General features: G+C 43.2%; 1 protein-coding gene across 3 annotated transcripts in view; it reads right to left on the reverse strand.

The window, feature by feature from the left end:
- Window positions 1-4978: 4978 nt before the first annotated feature.
- The window catches only part of TRIO (trio Rho guanine nucleotide exchange factor), an 855771-nt gene continuing 840833 nt past the window's right edge, over window positions 4979-19916 (reverse strand). For 2 of the 3 annotated variants that reach the window (XM_082259530.1, XM_082259529.1), the window contains exon 49: window positions 4979-5526. In XM_082259530.1, coding sequence (XP_082115656.1) covers window positions 5263-5526 — 264 coding nt within the window. In that variant the 3' untranslated portion in view covers window positions 4979-5262. The remainder of the gene's footprint in view (window positions 5527-19916) is intronic. The other variant, XM_082259531.1, reaches the window with a different exon arrangement.

A 19916-nucleotide genomic window follows, 5' to 3' on the forward strand; every position in this document is an offset into this window, starting at 1 on the left:
CTCTGTATCAGTTGCTTCTGCCGGTAAAACCTCAAGTTTTAAGGTTTCCTGCACTGCCACAACTAGTGCGTCCACCAATGCTTCTTCCTGAATTATAGCGGGAGAAGAAACGTCCTCCTCACTGTCTGAGGGAGCTTTACCTGAGGTAACAGCCCTTGCAGAGGGACCTGCAACTGCAGTGACCATCTCTGAATCTGAGTCAGAGGTGTCAGATAATATAGGGGTAGGCGGGGGTCGCTTCCTTGACCCTCGTCCCTGACAGGCCGCCTCCACCCGAGCCACCATAGACTCCAAAATTGCTGTAAATGCCTCTACACTCTGTGCACCGGCGGGTCCCGTGGCCCCCTCGAGGGAAACAGGTGGGGGAATTTGTGTGGCAGGGTCCATGATTATTCCAGTAACTTCCCGGATAATATAATTCAAAAATAAAAAACTTTTTTTTTTTTTCACAGACCCCCAGCGCCACAAAAGCCCCTTAGTGTTACCTGCTAGGGATCCCTATCGATCGAGAGAGAGAGAGAGAGATAGACCCCCAGGCTCACCACTTGATGCTCAGAGTTTAACTGCAACAGGTTACAGCGCTGTCTTGACAAACAGGAAGTCTTTTGGCTGGCTGCCCAGGAAGAAAGGAGGCGGCTCCGCCCCTCTGCACGCCTTCCGGCGCCTCCCCTAGCTCCACGAGGTGTTTGGATCACCTCAAACATGGCCGCCCCCATGCTGGAGACACGAGGCTACGCCAAAATGGCGGCTCGTGCAATCCAGCAAAAAAAAATGGCGGCGGCTTGTACCGAATAGCGGTGTGCTGCAGGGCACACAACACTATCTCTGCATGGGGATTTTTGGCGTGGTTGGCGGTACCGGCCCTGGCGGACCTCATGGCCGTTCCTGCTATAGCTGGAGATTTGACTAGGGAGGCAGTCTACATGTCCGTGGCTTCTGACTGGTAGGTACCTTATTCTTATCACAGTAAGATTCCCAGACTGCCACTGATTACAATCTTTTAAACATGTATACAATTAGATTGTTAGCTCCCAAACCAAGCCTCCTGGCTTTTTGCACATAAAATCACACTCAAAGTAGGGGGATCTGTGCCATGTTATAGGATAGAGGGGGACTCTATCTTACCATACAGAGAGGGGCCCGCGTTCACCACAAGACCCGTCAGGGGGAAAAGGGGGAACATACTACTCACCATACCGGAACCAGACGGGCACCAACTCCTGACAGTACCCCTCTCCACTGGGGCGGGAGGGCTGTCGACCAATACGGACGCCGTGACTCATGGTCTTTGGCGTTTCAGCGAGACGTTTAACTCGCGGGGTCAGTCCCTTAATGGGACTTTGTCGCGGCCGACCCAGCGCGGAGCTATGGCCTGCACGCGCTCGTAGGCTGAACTGGGGTGACCACCGGATCTCAACATCCAGCCCGTCGCCCAGTTCAGCTTTCTTGCTTGAAGATCTCACAGGAACACTGGAGAAAAAAGCTGTCTAAAAAAATCTTTTTAAGAAAAAAATCTTGCCAGGACCGAAGATCCCAGCAAGGTATCTAGGTCCTTACTCCTAACTAGACAGAAAATAACTGATTTGCTGAGGCAGAGAGAGAGAGGATATACCCTCTGGGACTGCCCCTAGGGTGTGGCCAGAGCTTTTTGATTTCCTGTCTAGTCCTGCTCCTGTGGAGGCAACATAACCCGAAGGTGCTGTATCACCGAGGACTACGTCTGTCAATGAGCGATAGAGAAACATCTTCTGGTAAGTGCCTCCTTCATAGCTGCTGGTTATTGCCCTGAGTAGCTGTCTTCCGGTGCTGTGCTGCTACTCCTAAGAGCTGTGCTCTCTGCCACTTAGGAGAGCTGACAAATTTCCAGCACTGCTATCGGCACACTGACCGAATTATTTCCAGAAAGGTACAATAAAATGCGCTATGGGGTGTGTATTTATGTTGTTTTTATATACAAATTATGATGTTTTTTTTATTCATGTGCATTAGTTTTTGTACCTCATTTTATACACTATTAATGCCCTTATGTTTTAAATTTATTATGCGGCCACCTGTATACTTTTAGCTGTACATGTGCTAACACGATGGTCGGCCGGGGTAGGTGTGAGTTGGGGAGGCAGTGTGCGACTGGAGCGGCTTCTACAAGTTAGCCCTTGGCGGCCGGGAGGCTATTTCTCTGGTTGTTTCTGCCCGATTGGCTTCCCCTGGCCGACTCCCATTGTGGGCGGAAGCGCTTCACGGCGTTACCGATAGTAAACAGGAAGTGCGTCATTGCGCACGCCGCAACCGGAAGTGCATCATCACGCACCGGAAGCGGAGGCGCGTGATTGCGCCTCGAGCAACAAGGGGTGCTATTTAAGAGAGTGCTGCATATGGGGGGCTTCGCCTTTGACAACGCCTTAGCAGGGCGAAACGCGTCAGTAACGCCAGCCCCCATGCAGACACGCTTACAGCCGCGGCCATCATCTTTACTTCATACATGCCTGTATCAAGCAGTTATCATGTGAGTGCTTTTACCATTTTTTATCAATAAAACCTGTACATACTTCACTATGTGCGCCCCCATTTGTATTCTTGGAGGAACACCAATGTCTTTCACCTGGGGTATATGAGGTTGACCGAGTCCATGGTCCTGTCCGGATAGCCCGTGGAGGATTGGAGGAAGATTTGGTGCGTTTTGTTCCTGGTGACCATTTACATTGCATGCCTGGTGGACCTTCCTTAACAGGGGGTCTAAGTTTCTGGTAAGGAGACAACCATTTATTGCTTTACACGTGGTGACCATCAGGAGCTTTTTTTGCACGCCTGGTGTTGGAATATATGAATATACCTTTCTACACCTGAATTATTATTCTTCTCAGATGGACTTTATGGACTCTGGTTTATTTTCTTTGCATCTAGAATTTTGAATTTAGTGGCGCTGTACCTTTAACAATATTGCTTTACCGATCAACGGCACTTCCTATTTACTATGTGACCAGCTGTGGTCACATGGTAAAGAGCCTACGTCAGTAGTGTGTAGTGTAATGGCATAGTGAGTTACTAATGGTTTTCTTTCAGACTGTGGTCCCAGCTCTCTTCAGGTCATTGACCAGGTCCTGCCGTGTAGTTCTGGGCTGATCCCTCATCTTCCTCATGATCCCACGAGGTGAGATCCTGCATGGAGCCCCAGACCGAGGGAGATTGACCGTCATCTTGAACTTCTTCCATTTTCTAATAATTGCGCCAACAGTTGTTGCCTTCTCACCAAGCTGCTTGCCTATTGTCCTGTAGCCCATCCCTACAATTTTATCCCTGATGTCCTTACACAGCTCTCTGGTCTTGGCCATTGTGGAGAGCTTGGAGTCTGTTTGATTGAGTGTGTGGACAGGTGTCTTTTATACAGGTAACATGTTCAAGCAGGTGCAGGTAATACAGGTAATGAGTGGAGAACAAGAGGGCTTCTTAAGAAAAAAATAACAGGTCTGTGAGAGCCAGAATTCTTATTGGTTGGTAGGTGATCAAATACTTAAGTAAAAAAAATGCAAATTAATTATTTAAAAATCATACAAAGCGATTTTCATGATTTTAGATTCCGTCTCTTACAGTTGAAGAGTACCTATGATAAAAATTACATACCCCTACATGCTTTGTAAGTAGGAAAACCTGCAAAATCGGCAGTGCATCAAATACTTGTTCTCTCACCTGAATATGAAATACTCCTATAGCGATTGGATTGTATGCACACATACACTTAAACAAGTTAACACCATCAACAAAAAACAGTTTGGAATCCAATGTATTTACCTTTTCTGCCATGAAAACAGACAAATATAAGTCTCTAGCAGACTAGCTGTGTTCCCTGTATGCATTGCAAAGCTTTTTAAAACTGAAATGCAATGTATTTTTAACCACTTAAGCCCCGGAGGATTTGGCTGCTCAAAGACCAGGGGCTATTTTGCGATTCGGCACTGCGTGATTTTAACAGAAAATTGCATGGTCGTACGATGCTGTACCCAAATGAAATTGATGTCTTTTTTTCCCCACAGAGCTTTCTTTTGGTGGTATTTGATCACCTGTGCGTTTTTTACTTTTTGCGCTATAAACAAAAAAAGAGCGACAATTTTGAAAAAATAACAATATTTTTCACATTTTTTTATATGAAATTCCCCCCCCAAAAATGTAAAAATCAAAATTTTTTAACATTTTAGGCCAATTTGTTTTCTGCTACATATGTTCGGTAAAAAAAAAAATCACAATAAGCGTATTTTGATTGGTTTGTGCAAACGTTATTGCGTTTACTAACTAAGGGAAAGATTTTTGTAATTTTTATTGTTTTTTTTTTTAACAAGTAATGGCGGCGAACTGCGATTTTTTTTCCGGGACTGCGACATTGCGGCGGACAGATCGGACCCTTGACTGACATTTTTGACACTTTTGGGGGTACCAGTGACATTACTACAGTAATCAGTGCTATACATATGCACTGTTACTGTAAAAATGACACTGGCAGGGAAGGGGTTAACTTTATCGGAGATGCAGGGGTTAAATGTGTCCCTAGGGGCGTGCTTCTAACTGTAAAGTGGTGTGGCTTTTCATGTAACCACAGAGACGTACGATCCTACATAGCATTTGTTTACATCAGCTGCCTGCCTTTCTCCCTCTGCAGCGGACGATCGCAGGTGGCGGGGATGACAGTGAACGAGCGGGGGCGTCACTTTGCCCAGGAGGTGCTGACCGCCGCAGTATATGTACTTGCGGCGGTCGGCAAGTGGTTAAGAGTAAGATGCACTATTTAGAAGTAATCTAATATTGCTAAACTACACTAGGACACTAGATAAGTGCTAATCCCCAGCTCCCTTAAAACCTGGGGCACCCAACCCAGTGATAAAGATAGCAGTGATATACCAGGGATTTATCAAAGTATTGTAATGTAATGTACCCAAATTAATATACAACAATTAATTTGATTCAGCAAAAAAAAGCATAAATAAAAACACAGGTTTGATTGTTTTTATTGTAAAATGCAATTTCAATAATCAATTAAACTAATGGGGGCTTGCATTCCATTTTTAATTATTCAATTTATTTGCCCTTGTTGTACAGAAAGTTCTTTGCAACATTACATAAAATCAGTATAAGCAAAAAGACAACAAACATCCATAAGGTGCTTGTCTGCAATTATTCAGAATGTTTAAATAGCAGGTTATTACCACATATGTACAATATTTTTGAATTATCACTCAAACATAAATAAAACATTTACTTTTATTGCTACCTTTCTTAGCCAAATACCCACTTCATTGTCCCATCAAACATATCAGTGGTGACAGAACTTGTATGGCCTAGGACGTAACTTGGAATCCAGCCTTCAGCTGCAGGGCAGTCATCGGTGGCAGCTCGGAACACCAGAAACATGCTCTGCTGGTTGCTTGCCAAAATCTGAACAACCTCTCCTTGGTAGACATTAATTTCATCCTCCTTCACTGCTGTGTAATCCCGTGTCACCAACATGGTGGAGATATTGCTACTGCTGCTACTTTCACTCTGGAGAAAAATAGAAACAAATATGATCACCTATCTATAAAACAGACTTATCCTGGTCATAGACATGAGATGATTGTCAAGTCAATGACCATCTTACGTCTATAGCAATACAGACTTACCCATAAGCTGGCAAATTCTTGGAAGGAAAGGATAATTAAACAGGGTTTGCACAAAATAAAGACAATTATAAATCATTTTTATGTGGAAACAAAAGAAGAGGTGCAGTGGTAAGAGATATAGGTTTTTAAAGATTTTGTAATTAGCTAGATACAGAAAAGGTATATCAGTTATCAATAAAACACAAGGAAAACGGGTTTTTACAGTAATTGTGAAGGATCAGCACACCACGAACAAGTGTAAAGATTTGTGATTTTAATGTCAGTTTCATTATTTTTGTTGCTGTATTACCCTTTTTAAATTCTCTGACTTGCAAAGAACAGCATTATTATAACTGCTTTATAGGCAGGCCAGATCATTCAGCTGTGACTATGTACAGTGGGTAAAATAATTATTTGATCCCCTGCAGATTTTGTAAGCTTGCCCACGTACAAAGAAATTAAGGGTCTATCATTTTTATCATAGGAGAATTTTAAATGATAGAGACAGAATATCAACAAAATATCCAGAAAAAAACACGATATAAATGCTATCTGAGTTGCCATTCAGTAAGAAAATAGGTATTTGATCCCCAAGCAAAACATGACTTATTACTTGATGGAGAAACCCTTGTTGGCAAGCACAGAAGACATTTCTTGTAGATGGTTACCAGGTTTGCAGACATCTCAGGAGAGATTTTGGTCCACTCTTCTTGACAGATCTTCTCTAAATCCTTAAGATTTCTTGGCTGTTGTTTGGCAACTAGAAGTTTCAGCTCCTTCAATATATTTTCTATAGGATTAAGGTCTGGAGACTGATTAGGCCATTCCATGACCTTAATGTGCTTCTTCTTGAGCCACTTTTGTTGCCTTGGTGGTATGTTTTGGGTCATTGTCATGCTGGAAGACCCATTTATGAACCATCTTCAGTGTTCTGGCTGAGGAAAGAAGGTTCTCATCCAAGATTTTACAATACATGACCCTAATTCATTGGCCCTTTAATGCAGCAAAGTTAGCCTGTACCTTTAGCAGAGAAACAGCCCCAAAGCATCATGTTTCCCTCTCTGTACTTGACTGTAGGGATGGTGTTCTTAGGGTCATAGTCAGCATTTTTCTGCCGTTAAATACAGCGAGTTGATTTAATGCCAAAGAGCTCAATTTTGGTCTCATCTGACCACAGTACTTTCTCCCAATCCTTCTCTGAATCATTTAGATATTTATTGGCATGACTGTACATGTGCCTTCTTGAGGAGAGGGACTCGCTGTCTTTGGAGGAAGAAAAATGCTGACTATGACCCTAAGAACACCATCCCTACTTGGCTAGCTCCTTGACTAGCATGAAGGTGGACATGTTTTGCTTTGGGGATGTCATGGAGTGGCCTGGCCAGTCTCCAGACCTTAACCACTTGCCAACTGCCGCACGACTATATACTGTGACAGTCAGCCCCCTACAGGCAAAGCGACGTATCGGTACGCCCCTCGCTCCCGCCGCTCTGGGCGCGTTCCCGGCACCGCTGATGATCTGATTGGGTTCAGAACCGATCAGTCATCAGGTCCAGGCCAATGATTTTTGATCGTTGATTGGTCCTGCCAAACAGATCTGTGCCTGTGTAATATAAACTTGTAATTGCAGGTATTCGTCAGCTGCCACACTGATTTTATATATTCTGACACAAACAGCGTTTGCGCTCAGCATATGTGGATGCCTCTGATGGTAGCGCTGTGGTAGGTTGATTTCACCACTGCAGTTAAAATACCTTTAGGTATACGTGAAATATTGTCATGTATACCCGCCATTAAATAAGTCGGTTTGGGCGGTTAATAGTGTATATACTACACAATTTTCCTGTGGTGATTGCGGTTAGGTTCTCTTTTTTTTGTTCAGCCCACAGGCTGCATGAAAAAAATAAAAAAACCTACACTATATGCAAACAAGGACTTTGAGTGGTTATACCAGGATGATGCCTGCAGATTTAGGCATCATCTTGGTATCGTTTTTTACAGCCAGCGGTCGGCTTACATGTAAAAACAATCCTATTGGATAATTGGCCGCTAGACTTCTTTTACAAGCAGTGGGAGGGGACTCCCCCCCCCCCCCCCATTCCACCTTCCTCGGTTATTCTCGGGCTCTCCTGTCCCACCGGTTAACCCGAGAGTGCAGCCGATGGTTCAATTATCTAACCATAGAGCTCTGATTGGAGACAAGAATGGCTCCAATCATCTCCATGGCCTAAGATACCGGAAGCTTCGAGCATTTCATGACTTCTGTTTCGCCAGAAATAAACAGTGCCATTGGGAAATTGGGAAAGCATTTTATCACACCAATTTTGGTGTGGTCAGAGGAGAGATCTAGAGTCTAAAAGACCCCAATTTTTTAAAAAAAAAGAGTACCTGTCACTACAGATTGTTATTATAGGGGATATTTAAATTCACTGTGATAACAATAAAAATGATAAAAAAAAAAAAAATTAAAGGAAAGGTGTCAAAATAACATAAAAAAGCAAAGTAAAAAAAAAAAAAAATCAAGCCGCCTGTCCCTGCGCGCAAAGGCGCACGCAAGCGTTGGTCTAGTGTCATATGTAAACTGCAATTGCAGCATGCATGTAAAGTATCGCCGTGAACGCCAGGTCGAGGGCAATAATTCTTGCAGTAGACCTCCTCTGTAAGTCTAAAGTGTTAACCTATAAAGACTTTTAAAAATGTACGTAGATTGTTGCCGCTGCACAGGCGTGCGCGATTTTTAAAGCATGTCATGTTTGGTACCTATGTACTTGGCATAAGATCATCTTTTAAATTTTACCAAACAATTTGGAATTATATAGTGCACTGGTTCTTAACCTGGGTTCGATCGAACCCCAGGGGTTCGGTGAGTCAGTCTCGTGGGTTCGGCGGAGGCACACCCGACTCATATGATTCGTGATGACACGCACAGTGGTGTGATTCAGTATATCAACCTCCTGATCCGCTGACCGCTCTGCTGCTCTCTCTGTCCTCTGTCGGTGCTCTCTCTCTGCAGGGAGGCGGCCAGAGCTCACACACTGCACTGGTTGCTAGGCTAGAGCCGCTTAGCATCTAGCAACCAGTGACGTCACCCCTTTCTCCTCCAGGCCTCTGCCTCCCAGACAGTCCCCGACTTCCCGCCTATTACAATTTGACTCTAGTAGGAAAGGGTGGACCCGGGGCGCAGAGCAGTGCGTCATGAGCCCACCCATTGTGTGGCAATAGCGAATGAAAATTCGCTATTGTCACATCTCCTCGGCCAATGGCATTGGCTGTGGAGGAGGCGGAAGGACTCGAGGAGACGCAGGGACTGAAGAGAAGAAGCCGCCGCTACAACAGGTAAGTCAAGTGCACTGGTCTCGGGGGGGCTTGGCAAGTTGGCACGCTGTTCACTCTGCATTGAAGGGGGCACGCAGCACTCTGGTCTCTGCATTGAAAGGGGGCACGAATGATGATCTCTGCATTGAAGGGGGCACGCAGCACGCTGGTCTCTGCATTGAAAGGGGGCACAAATGATGTTCTCTGCATTGAAGGGGGCACGCAGCATGCTGTTCTCTGCATTGAAAGGGGGCACGAATGATGATCTCTGCATTGAAGGGGGCACAAATGATGATTTCTGCATTGAAGGGGGCACGAATGATGATCTCTGCATTAAAGGGGGCACACCGCACGCTGGTATCTGCATTGAAAGGGGGAACACTGGTCTCTGCATTGAAAGGGGCACACTGGTCTCTGCATTGAAAGGGGTCACGCTGGTCTCTCTGCATTGAAAGGGGGCACGCTGGTCACTGTGCACTGAAAGGGGGGCAACGCTGGTCAATGTACATTGAAAGGGGGCACGCTTGTCATTCTGCATTGAAAGTGGGCATGCTGGTCACTGTGCATTGAAAGGGGGCACGCTGGTCATATATACCTAAAATAATATATACCTATGTTTTGAATTTGAAAAAATCATATTTTATTTTTCCAATTAAGAAGGGTTCGGTGAATGCGCATATGAAACTGGTGGGGTTCAGTTCCTCCAACAAGGTTAAGAACCACTGATATAGTGTATTTGTGCATTCAATTTAAAAAAATGTATTTTTTTTCGCAGAAATTGTGTTTGAAAAATCTGTGCGCAAATACCGTGTGCCAAAAAAATTTGCAACATCCACCATTTTGTTCTTTAGGGCCTCTGCTTTAAAGAAATATATAATGTTTGGGGGTTCAAAGTAATTTTCTAGTAAAAAAAAATATTTTTTCATGTAAACAAAAAGTCACAGAAAAGGCTTGGTTTTCAAGTGGTTAGAAGAGTGGGTGATGTGTGGCTAAGATTGAGCATAAAATGCCGGGACAGTTCAAACACCCCCCAAATGGCCCCTTTTTGAAAAGTAGACACCCAAAGCTATTTGCTAAGAGGCATATTGAGTCCATGGAGTATTTTATATTTTGCCCTAAGTTTCAGGAAGGTGACAATTAGTTTTTTTTTTTTTACACAAAGTTGTCACTAAATGATTTATTGCTCACGCATGCCATGGGTATATGTGAAATGACACCCCAAAATACATTTTGCTGCTTCTCCTGAGTACAGGGATACCACATGTGAGACTTTTTGGGAGTCTAGACATGTAGCTAAATACATTTTGGCCAAAATATATGACATAAATTGAGTATATTGGATAGCACCAAAAGAAAGCTCTGTTTGTGGGAAAAAAAGGACGTAAATTCAGTTTGGGTACAGCATTGCATGGCCGCACAATTGTCAGTTAAAATCACTCAGTGCCAAGTTGAAAAAAGGGGTCTGGTCTTTGAGCAGCCAAAACCTCCGGGGCTTAAGTGGGTAATCCTTTAGAAGATTTATGGAAGGAGCTGAAATTTCGAGATGCCATGCCACAGCCAAGAAACCTTAAGGATTTAGAGAAGATCTGTAAAGAAGAGTGAACCAAAATTCCTCCTGAGACGTGTGCAAACCTGGTAACCATCTACAAGAAACGTTTTATCTATGTGCTTGCCAACAAGGGTGTCTTCACAAAGTACCAAGTCATGTTTTGCTTGGGGATCAAATACTTATTTTACGCACTGAACTGCAACTTAATTTATAACATTTGTATCATATGTGTTTACTGGATTTTTGGTAGATATTCTGTCTCCATCCTTTAAAATACACCTATGATAAAAATTATAGACAATCATTTCTTTGTAAGTGGGCAAACTTACAAAATCTGCAGGGGATCAAATAATTATTTTTCACACTGTACATAGCAGGCATGAAGTCACACTCAACTTGAGCTTATTAAAATGCCATCAGTGCACATTTGCACCACTGGCATCTGAGTGCATTATTCTTCATATTACGACTTAAAACCAACCGCCGGGTTGCCCTTAACCACCTCTCACCCCCTCTAAATAATCGCTGGAACAGGAAAAAGAATGCTCCTTTCACGCACTTAAATCCATACATATGAAAGAGATCAGCTTAATGTAAATAGTCTTATTAATGTGCATTATTATTTATTATTAAACAGGACTTATATAGCGCCAACAGTTTGTGCAGTGCTTTACAATAAAAAAGGGAGACAATACAGCGACAGTACAATTCAATACAAGAGGGTTAGGAGGGCCCTGCTCCTGCGAGCTTACAATCTAATAAAAAAAAATAAAAAAAATAGTTCCTAGGCATAGTTTGTAATTACAGTATATACATACGAGGGGGCAGTAATATTTACTCATTATATATGCACACTATGCCTCCGGCTTAGTAGTGGAGCTCAGTGATTGTGCTTTACTTATCTTCCTTCCTTACTGTAAGTATACTAGAAAGGGGCTACATGTTGGGTTGTGGGTTTTTAACAGTTTAGTGACGGCATAGTATGTTGTTTTAAATTAGCGTGATAGACCTGCAGTAAAATAAAATAAGTACAGTACAATCATGTACAGTACTGCCAAGCAGAAAGCCTGCATATTTAGGCAGGCATTGGCTAATATAACTGCTCAGATACATTACTACTGTAGATCCATAGGTGCATTTCTCAAACATAACATACGAGTCCAAATAAGCCGTAACACTGTATACAGGCCAGGCTGTGAAACATGTAAAATGCAGTAACAGTGTATTTGCTTGACTTTGTTATATAAATATGAACAATGATTGATAATTACTATAATATTCCAATTATCACACCTATCCAACTTTTTAGACTACTTTTTATCTACCTTTAGCAACCGTGGTGCAGTAATGGTCCGTGTGTGGTATCGTTCATCATGCTGCACCTTTTAATGGCATAAAGATATTCAGAGGGAATAGAAAGAAGTGAGAATTTTAAATAATTGATTTGCTATATAAAAAAAAAAAGGAAAAAAAGCAGAAATAAATAGAAGATGAAGTAGTTGTTCTACTCTGTATTAGTAATTAGGGGTTATGCTTTCCATCATGTTGTCATTTACAACAAGAAATAAGAATTTAAAGCTTTCATGACCAGGGGTCATAAATAATTAGATGCTTAGGCCAAATTTAGCAGCTTCTATGCCTTGGGTAATTTCACTATCAAAAAAAAAAAAAAAAAGATTTATGCGGTCTTTAAAGACTATGATAATTTTTACTTGGTACACTGTTTCAATTAATTACCAGCTCAGATTTTTATTCTGAAATGTGAAAAAAGTATTTGTCACTTAAACAACATATATTATCTTTTAAAACCTTTTTTTTGTTTACCGGTGTACTTTTAGTTTAAAAACTGAAGCCAGCTGTTTCTGTGAGAAGCACAATGACAGTTTAACTAGCTTGATTGTAAACAATGTTATGATTATTGACATAATCGTGATCACATGATTGGGTATCATGGTAATTGGCTCCTGATCACTGTATTTGACAGCGCAGCTGTCAGGTACAGCACTGTAACGGGTCTACAGCGGTTTATAAACCTATCGCCAGATTGATACATTATGTTGAGGAATTTTTATCTACAGATGGCAGGGGGCAAAAGGCTAGTTTAACACACTAATGAAAATATTTATATTATGCTGATCTCGTTCAAGTATATAAAACAAATTTGGATTTTTGACTTACCGTAAAATCCATTTCTCTGATGTTCATTGACAGCTCTTCATCTTCATGACTATATGGCCCCTACTGCCCCATACAGGAGTAGGACACTAACCAGACAAAAACTTGACTACGCCTATGGGGCAGTCCCAGGGGGCATACTCCCACTCTCTGCTATAGGAATTCAGTTTTCTTACAAGCAGTGTCAGAAGAAAAAACCCAACTCCATAGAGGGGCGGGTGCTGTGTCTGTCAATGATCATCAGAGAAAAGGATTTTACGGTAAGTCAAAAATCCCATTTTAGCTTTCGTTCGTTGACGGACACAGCTCCTCATCTTCATGACTATGTGGGACATTACAAAGCAGTCTTGAACATGAGGGGTATGAAAAAACCTTCCCCAAGTCTAAACATAGCCAACCAGGTAACATGGAGCTATCAACAACTAGAGCTCACCTGAAAAAAAAAAAATAAAACACCCTCAAAGAGGACAATTCCTCTAAACAGCAGCCTGCAAAACCTTGCAGCCGAAGGAAGCATCTGAAGATGCCAACAAATCCACCTTATAAAACTTTGTAAATGTGTGCAGACACGACCAGGTAGCCACCTTGCAAACCTGCATCACTGACACCTGATAATGGAAGGCCCAGGAGGCACTAAGCGCCCGAGTAGAGAGTGCGCCTTAACAGGGAAAGGAGGAACCTGACCTGTAATGGAATAAGACTGAACCACAGTCTGTCTGATCCATCTGGAAATGGTCGCAGCAGCTGCACTAAGCCCTTTGCAAGGTCTATCCGTGAGGACTAATAGTGAGTCTGACTTTCTAAAAGACTCTGTAGCTGCCAGATACACCCTAATTGCCTGAACCACATCCAGGGAATGCAAAGCAACTTCCTTAGGATGCTTAGGCCTGGGACACAGGGAAGGCAACACAATGTCTTCATTACAATGAAAATCAGAGATGACCTTCAGAAGGAAGGACGGGCATGGACAAAGTACCACCTTAACCTTGTGAACCACCAGGTAAGGTGAACGACAAGACAGAGCCGCCAGCTCCGACACCCTGCACACAGAAGTGATAGCCACCAAAAAGGCCACCTTCTGGGATAACATAAGCAGGGGAACCTCCCGAATATTTTCAAAGGGAGGCTTCTGGAGAACTGGCAACACCAAATTCAACACCAAATTGAAGTCCGGAGACCGCACTAGAGGAATCAAGTGTCTCACACCCTGGATAAAAGTACGCACCAAGGAATGTGTAGCCAACGGATGTTGAAAGAAAACCACCAAGGCCAAGACCTGGCCCCTAATGGTACTCAAGGCAAAGCGCTGCTCAACCCCTCGTTGGAGGAAAACCAAGACCTGAGTCACAGAAAAGGAGCGAGGGTGAACCCTGAGGGATTCACATCACGCAATGTACGACTTCCAAGTACGATGGTAAATATTCCTAGAAGTAGATTTTCTACCTTTTAACAGTGTAGGAATCACCGCTTCAGACATCCCTCTATCCTTCAGCGCCTGCCTTTCAACAGCCAAGCCGTCAAAGCCAGCGACTGTAAAGCAGGATGGAAGATTGGCCCTTGGGACAGCAGATCTTCCCTGAGAGTAAGTCTCCAAAGAGTGAATCAATCTCCACGATGATCCGCCAAAACGATATCAATAGGACCAGACAATTGCCTCCAGCATAACGATATCCCAAAATCACAGAGGATACTCTTTCCCAATAAGCTCCAAAACATATGGATAAAAGAGGAAACAATCTAGTGCTCTCTGTTGCAGGAATAACATTTTATTGCTCAAAAAATGGTATTGCACTTACATTATGTCCCGGTTCAATGGGCATGTAAATAGCAGAGCATGCAGCGTGCTGTGAGGTGTCTGGCTTCCGTGTTGTGTGGCCGACGGACCGAGTGACCAATCCCCCGTACGCGTTACGTCTGGTGGGCGTAGACTTCTTCAGCGGGGATGCTGATAGGTCAATAGGTCCGGCTTTTTAAGCTTGAGATGGGCGGCGCCTATTTCGTCATGTCCGGCGTTTCACCATCGCCATAGAGACTCAATAGTCTCTCTGGACAGGAAGCGGAAAAGGCGGGCACGATCATGATGTTTACTACAGCTAAGCCACAACTATGTGTATTGCCGTGGAAACGGATGTCTCCGATCATGATGCAATCTAAAATGAATCAGCTGCAATTTATGTATTTGAAGGAAAATGTTTTAAAACACTACCTTAGATAATTTTATTACTGGCCATTAAAGATTCATCAAATACAATCAATCTCTGATTATAATGATGGTCAATCGGACCTGGCGGCCACACTGTTAACCAGTCACTAGATGGCAGCATACTGCATACTCTTAGGGCAAAATATAATGAGTACAATATCTTATAAAACACCACGTGCATAATTATTTAAAATACATAAAAATACAATCAAGATATTGTGACATTAAACCTTTATAAAAAGAATATTAAAAACATGTATATAAAAATTTCCAAATAAATAAAATGACCATAAAACTCATCTGTCTGAAATATCTCAAGCTTAAAAAGCCGGACCTATTGACCTATCAGCATCCCCGCTGAAGAAGTCTACGCCCACCAGACGTAACGCGTACGGGGGATTGGTCACTCGGTCCGTCGGCCACACAAAACGGAAGCCAGACACCTCACAGCACGCTGCATGCTCTGCTATTTACATGCCCATTGAACCGGGACATAATGTAAGTGCAATACCATTTTTTGAGCAATAAAATGTTATTCCTGCAACAGAGAGCACTAGATTGTTTCCTCTTTTATCCATATGTTTTGGAGCTTATTGGGAAAGAGTATCCTCTGTGATTTTGGGATATCGTTATGCTGGAGGCAATTGTCTGGTCCTATTGATATCGTTTTGGCTGATCATCGTGGAGATTGATTCATGCTTTTAGACCCTGTGGGGTCAAGTTCTGGAGGTGAGAGGCAGAGAATGCCGGGTGATGGGATTTTATGAGCACTCAAGTCACACATATTTTATATTTCACCGGATCACCAGTGGACTGTGTGTTTTTCTTACCATCTACATCTTCACCTATGAACTTTTTTACTACCATATGTTTTTAATGTTTTTTGTGGCTTTTTAAGGATTTACTTTAATTTGTCATAATTTATTGTAACACTGGACTGCGCTACACTATTATTTATATATGTACTGAGGGTGTTGGATTACACTTGAGTGTTAGCTGCTGGTCTAAGTTTATATTTATTCAGCGCTGAATCTTCTATTATTTTTGTTAAGTCTCCAAAGAGCATCGGTGACCAGCCGTACCAGATCGGCGTACCAAGACCGGCGAGGCCAAGATCGGGGATGCCAGTCTGGAGCAACTAGGGTGACCGGAATCCCTTCTGCCTGGAATCTTGGAAGAAGCTTGAGAGGAAGAAAGGCTTAAATCAGACGATACTAACTCCAAGGAGCCACTAATGCGTCTGTGGCATCGGCTAGAGGATCCCGACACACAAACCTCTGCACTTTCCTGTTGAGGCGAGAGACCAACAGATCCACCTCAGGAGTACCCCACTAGAGACACAACTGACGAAACACCTCCGGATGAAGTGAGCATTCCCCTGGTTCAACGCCTGTCAACTTAGGTAATCCGCCTGCCAGTTTTTTACCCCTGGAATGTGTACAAGTGTGAGGGCTGGAACAATTCATTCTGCCCACCTTAGAATTCCGGCTACGTCCTGAGCCGCCAGGACACTTCTTGTGCCCCCTTGGTGATTGACATTCGTGGCATTGTCTGAATGAATCCATACCAGACACCCCTGGAGACGACTTGTCTAATGATCCAGACAAAGTATGATCGCTCAAGGTTCCAGTACATTCATCGGTAGCCTCCTCACCCGGCCAGGCTGGCGTCCATGGTGAAGACTGTCCAGTACAGGGAAGAAATGATTTTCCCTGGCGAAGTAGCAGAAAACGAAGTCAACAAACCAGGGACCCCCTCGTACTCCAGCTCAACAGGATCAGATTGTCTAGAGATGGAGGATCCTTGTTCCATTTCAACAGAATCTGCTTTTGCAAAGATCTCGTGTGGAACTGTGCAAACGGAACTGCCTCGAAGGTAGACACCATCAGGCCCAGCACCCGCATGCAAGTTTTTCCTGAGGAAGAAACACTCTGGCTGAGGCCGACTCCAGCGTCAGACCCAGATAGTCCAGACTTGTGGACGGAACCAGAGCAGGCTTCTGAAGATTCAGAATCCAACCGAACTCCTTCATAGTTCGCAGAGTAATCCCCAAGTTGTCCAAGAGAGCAGTCGAAGATTCTGCTTGTAAAAGCAGATCATCCAGATACCCCAGTACCGCTATCCCCCGCTGACGCAGCAACACTAGCACCCCTTGAAGTAACGAGTCTTGCACTGCCCCATAGAGATGCCCTAAGTGATCTGGGAACAAGTGCAGGTTGGAAAGGAAGAACCTTTCCTGAGGGTATGATCGAAAAAAAATATTGTAGCCAGGGCAAATGACGTTGTGGACCCACTTGTCCTGGATCAGGGAGGTCCATGGATCCGAAAACCAGTGAAGACGTCCTTATACCCCAGATATGGGTGAGGGCGCTCCTTCATGTAGAGGAAGTCTTGTCTAAAGGTCTTGCCAGACCAAGACCTCTTAGATCCCCGGCGGAGGCCCTGAAGGGCTTATATCCCCTTGTCTTGAGACCCTGAGGGACGAAAAGGCTGTTTGTGAGACGAAAAGAAAGGCCCCCGTCAGCGACGTGACTTCTTATCCTTGGAGCCCTGAGGAAGAAGAGTACTCTTTCTCCCTGTGAGGCCTTTGATGATGTCATCCAAGGAAGCACCAAACAGGTGATCCCCCACAAATGGAAAATCGAAATAGGCCTTCTTAGAGGCCTGGTCCGCAGACCAGAACTTTAAAAAACAGATAATATGCCACAGGACCATGGCTGAGACAAGTCTAGAAATCAAGGGAGCGGAATCAAAAGAGGCATCACTGTAGCCCTTTGACCAACTGATCAGCTATCTCCGCAAAGGCAGGGGGGAGCTGTTCCCCCTCCAGGTCCTGGCGTAGAAGTTTTGCCACTCTGTCATAGCTTGTGACACCAGGGCAATAGTAAATAAAGAACAAATAGTGGAGCGCTAATGACAATGAAATGTAACATTAATTTAACATAATAATGAAGGTGATTATATTAATGTTGATAAATAAGGATAATAAATAATCAAGTTAATAAAATGTCCATAAAAAAGTGATCAGGTCCAAAAAACAAAAGGGGTAGATGACACCACCGATCCCAGAGGAACCACAGATGGATAGTAGGAAAGGGTGACTAGAAAACCAGGAAGGAAAACTTCACACCCTATGTGATGAGGTAATCACCGCAGGGAGGGTGACAACATCACGCTGCTCGATTCTGGTTGGAGGTTTGCCGGTATCCCTCCTAGAAGCCGGGTTAGTGGAGTGAAGCCCGCAGGAATGGCGCAACATCATCACCCCTTGCATGCCTGCTTATTTCCAGTTTGCTGTAAGTGCAATTGATCTCTTTTAAATAAATGTTATATCTTTTAATACACTATGGGAGCATTTTCTCTTTTCCATGATCCGTGAATGTGAGGATTGCGAACCACCTTTAACCACTTCCGGACTGCTCACATTGCTGCTACTGCAGCACAGTGGCAGCCCTGGGTCCAGTGACGTAGACCTACGTCGCTGGATTCCTACCTGTCTTGGCGGGGCGCCTGTGCCACAGGAGGCTCGTTCCTGCTGTGTTTAGACACAGCGGGAGTCGGGCCGGAGGAGGAGAGACGGCTATCACCGTCTCTCTTCCCCGATCGTCGGGGAAAGAATGAGAAAATCCGCCCACTTGTGTAAACAAAGTGGGCGAATCTTCTCTGGGACAGATCACAGGATTCAGCATAGATGAACCTGCGATCTCTGTCTCTGTCACAGAACCCCCTCCCCCCACACACGTCAGTAAGCATGAAGCACACATTTAACCCCTTGATCACCAACAGTGTTAACCCCTGCCAGTGTCATTATTACAGTAACAGTGCATATTTTTAGCACTGATTACTATTGTAATGTCACTGGTCCCCCCAAAAAGTGTCAAAAATGTCAGTTAGGGGTCCGATCTGTCCGCCGCAATACCACAAAAAATCACAGATCGCTGCCATTACTAGTAAAAAAAAAAAACAATAAAAATGACAAATAGTAGTTAGTAACTTTTGCGCAAACCAATCAAAATATGCTTATCACGTTTTTTTTGTACCAAAAATATGTAGCAGAAAACAAATTGGCCTAAAATGTTAAAAATATTGAAAATATTGTTTTGTTTTTTTTAAATTGTCGCTTTTTTTCAAAAATTAAAAATCGCATAGGTGATCAAATACCAAAGATAGCTCTATTTGTGGGGGGGAAAAAAAAGAACGTAAATTAAATTTGGGTACAGCCGCGCAATTGTCCGTTAAAGTAACGCAGTGCTGAATCGCAAAATATGGCCTGGTCAGGAAGGGGGTAAAATCTTCCGGTCTTAAAGTACGCTCATTGAGAATTTTTTTTGTCAAAGACATGTAGCTAAATACATTTTGGCCTAAATATATGACACAAATTGAATATATTGGATATTTTTTAACTGTCAAAGTAGAAAATGACAATTTTTCGCAAAACATTTTCGCTCTTTTTTTATTAATATCGCAAAAAATAAAAAGTGCAGAGGTGATCAAATACCACCAAAGCTCTGTTTGTGGGAAAAAAAAGGACATAAATTTTGTTTGGGTACAGCATTGCATGACCGCGTAATTGTCAGTTAAAGTCGCGCAGTGCCAAGATGAAAAAAGTGGCCTGGTCATTAAGCAGCCAAATCCTCCGGGGCTTAAGTGGTTAGAGGTATTGGAGGACAGATGACCATTCCTTAAGGATAGATGTTGTGCCTGGGTTGACCACCTATAATTTATTGGTCCATTTGATCTGGTAAGGAGATTACCTTAACACATAGGGTGTGAAGTTTTCCTTCCTGTTTTTTTTAGTCACCCTTTCCTACTATCCATCTGTGGATGGTGTCATCTACCCCTTTTTTTTTTTGACCTGATCACTTTTTTTATGGATATTCTATGAACTTGAATATTTATTATCCTCATTTATCAACATTAATATAATCACCTTCATTATTATGTTAAATTAATGTTTCTTTTCATTGTCATTAGCGCTGCACGAAGCCTGTATCGCTATTCCAAGTGCTAGTAGCTCCCCTCATTAGCGCAGTTTTCAATAGTAAATAAT

The sequence above is a fragment of the Pelophylax lessonae genome, assembly GCF_965119305.1.
Source record: "Pelophylax lessonae genome assembly, chromosome: 5".
Lineage (NCBI taxonomy): Eukaryota > Metazoa > Chordata > Amphibia > Anura > Ranidae > Pelophylax > Pelophylax lessonae.